This window comes from Coffea arabica, chromosome 2e (genome assembly GCF_036785885.1).
Source record: "Coffea arabica cultivar ET-39 chromosome 2e, Coffea Arabica ET-39 HiFi, whole genome shotgun sequence".
Lineage (NCBI taxonomy): Eukaryota > Viridiplantae > Streptophyta > Magnoliopsida > Gentianales > Rubiaceae > Coffea > Coffea arabica.
In genome coordinates, this window is record NC_092313.1 from 41,276,858 (window position 1) to 41,279,212 (window position 2,355).

At 38.1% G+C, this 2,355-nt stretch overlaps 1 protein-coding gene across 1 annotated transcript; it reads left to right on the forward strand.

Moving 5' to 3' along the window:
* The first annotated feature begins 1,398 nt into the window (after window positions 1-1,398).
* Window positions 1,399-2,121, forward strand: LOC113729082 (uncharacterized). The gene has a single exon (XM_027253411.1). It carries the CDS (start codon window positions 1,399-1,401, stop codon window positions 2,119-2,121), a length of 723 nt encoding a protein of 240 aa, XP_027109212.1.
* Window positions 2,122-2,355: the final 234 nt, after the last annotated feature.

Here is a 2,355-nt window from a genome sequence, read left to right on the forward strand (position 1 = left end):
TATCTCACTCATTGACTCCAAATTTTATTTGTTCTAATTTGTATACACCCTGAAAATTTTTATTCCACTCTAGGATATTTATAAATTCTTAATTTTTATAGGAATTCAATTAGGCATTTAATTTAACCATTTATTTGTTATATATATATTTCTGATATTAATGCAATTATAAGAAAATAATGCAAAGCATACACATAATTTTCTCGAGTTCCCACATGTACTCGTTCATTTGAGCATCTTTTAACATCTTGTAGCACTTTGTAGTAATAAGTAGAGTAGAGGTAGAAGAAGTTTAATTCTAGTTTCATATTGAGAGTTTTTTTTCTTAGATTAAGAGCTTTAAGAGGAAGGTGAAAACACTCTTAACAGAGTTTATTTGAAAGATCAACTTGTGAAGAAATTCAAGGATTTAACCTTCAAGACATTGAATAAGAATTCCTCTTCCTAAACTTGTGTTTTGTTCTTATTTGTCATGCTTTGTTACAAGATTGTTTCATACTTAGATATTCTTCATATGATGTCTAGCTAAACTTTTTCATATCCCAAGGTGAAGATAAACTTGTTATAGTTTTGATTTGAAATAGTTAGAGAATGATTATGCTTTTTCAAGAATCATTAATTTGAGAACTTATGACTATGCTTTATAGTTGTTTGGCCATCAACTATGAATGATTTGATAATTGTTGAGCAATGAAAGTTGTCTTCAAATAGATCTAAATTCTTAAACATTTGCCTTATTCTCACGAAAGTAGTGAATAATGGTTGGTTGGATTCAGACAATAAGTTCATTGAACTTATTAACTTATTTCTTACCTTTTCTCTATGATTATAGGTGAAGGATTATTCAATGAATTAAAGAAATTGGCGAAATTAATTTTTAGAGGAATTAGTCAAGATAGTTTCTCTTAAGAATGTCCATTGGTGAAAGTAAAGACATACATTTGGAAGTTATTTCTTGACAATTCATGGAAGCATAAGCATAATCACCTTAACTAATTTCTAATCATGACATAACAAGGGATTCTAATCCTTAGGATCCTCTTACTTAATCTTATAGCAATTCTAATCTAATTTGTCGTTACTTTTATTTAATTTCTTGCAACATACTGCCTATATGGTTGGTTTTACCACCTAACTAGTTTTATATTCATTGTTTATGTCATATGACTAGTTGTACCATCTAAACTAACATCTTCTATCAAGTTTGTACCACCTAAACTAACATAGTGCCTAAGGTTTTAAAATTTGTAGAGTAGTAAGAATATCCCTATCAAGTTTTTGACGCCATTGTTGGAGATTTAGGTGAGACACTAGAGTTTAATCAAGTTTTATTAATCGAGGGTTCTGGCTACATGGCTAAAAAAGGAAAACTAGGGTTCGATTTGGCCGTCGCCCGTTATGGCAGCACTTCAGCAGCCGGATGGGGCTGTGGGAGATGCGCCGCCCCCATCGAAGAGCTTCGCGGCTGTGGTAACAACCAGCAATGGTGTTGAGGCTTTCCATCCAAGGACTATCTCTACGTATAGGGGGAAACCCGCCCTCAGAATAGCAAAGAAGGAAATCTTGCAATTGGCACGTCCTTTCCAGCACGCACTAGTGGGCAAATTCTCATACAGTAGACCTCCTATGGAGACTGTAAGGAAGTTTTTCCTGTCGCTAGGGCTGAAGGGGGATTGTGCGGTGGCCTTGTTGGATGCGAACCATGTCCTCATCAGGCCAACAATGAAGGAGGATTATGCTAGGTTATTAATACGTCGCACGTGGTTCATAAAGAGCTCGCCTATGACAATCTCCAAACGGTCTTTCGATTTCAAAGCCAACAAAAAAGTAACGATCGTTCCTGTGTGGGTAAGTTTTCTAGGCCTGCCATTACCATTTTTTAGAAGGAACCCACTCAATAAGCTGGCTTCTGTCTTGGGACGACTACTGAAGATTGACGCAGCTACGGGTGATCTGAGGAGGCCGTCTGTCGTAAGGGTGTTGGTGGAGATCGATATAGCCCGCACACCTGTGAAAAAGATCTGGATAGGTGATGAGAAGTATGGTTTCTGGCAGCACGTGGAATACGAGAGTTGGCCAGCGTTCTGCTCCTTCTGTGAGAGGTTTGGCCATGTCCAATAGGAGTGTTATAGGAAGTATTCGGCTCTAAAACCTGCAAAAAATGCCTAGGCACATCTGCCGCAAGGCAAAGACCCCCTTCTCAAAGAGGATCAAGGAACGACCATGGCGAGAGGGGAGGATGTTGGAGAGAGGAGGGATATCCAGAAATCTTCGACTTGGGTGGAGGTAGAGGTGGGAAGGTCGCCCTTGGCTTTGGACCATGAGCAACTGGAGGCCCAGGATGATGAGGTAGTG

What these genes read in the sequence shown, in the direction of transcription:
- LOC113729082 (XM_027253411.1), top strand. Translation starts at nt 1,399, where the DNA reads ATGGCAGCACTTCAGCAGCCGGATGGGGCTGTGGGAGATGCGCCGCCC.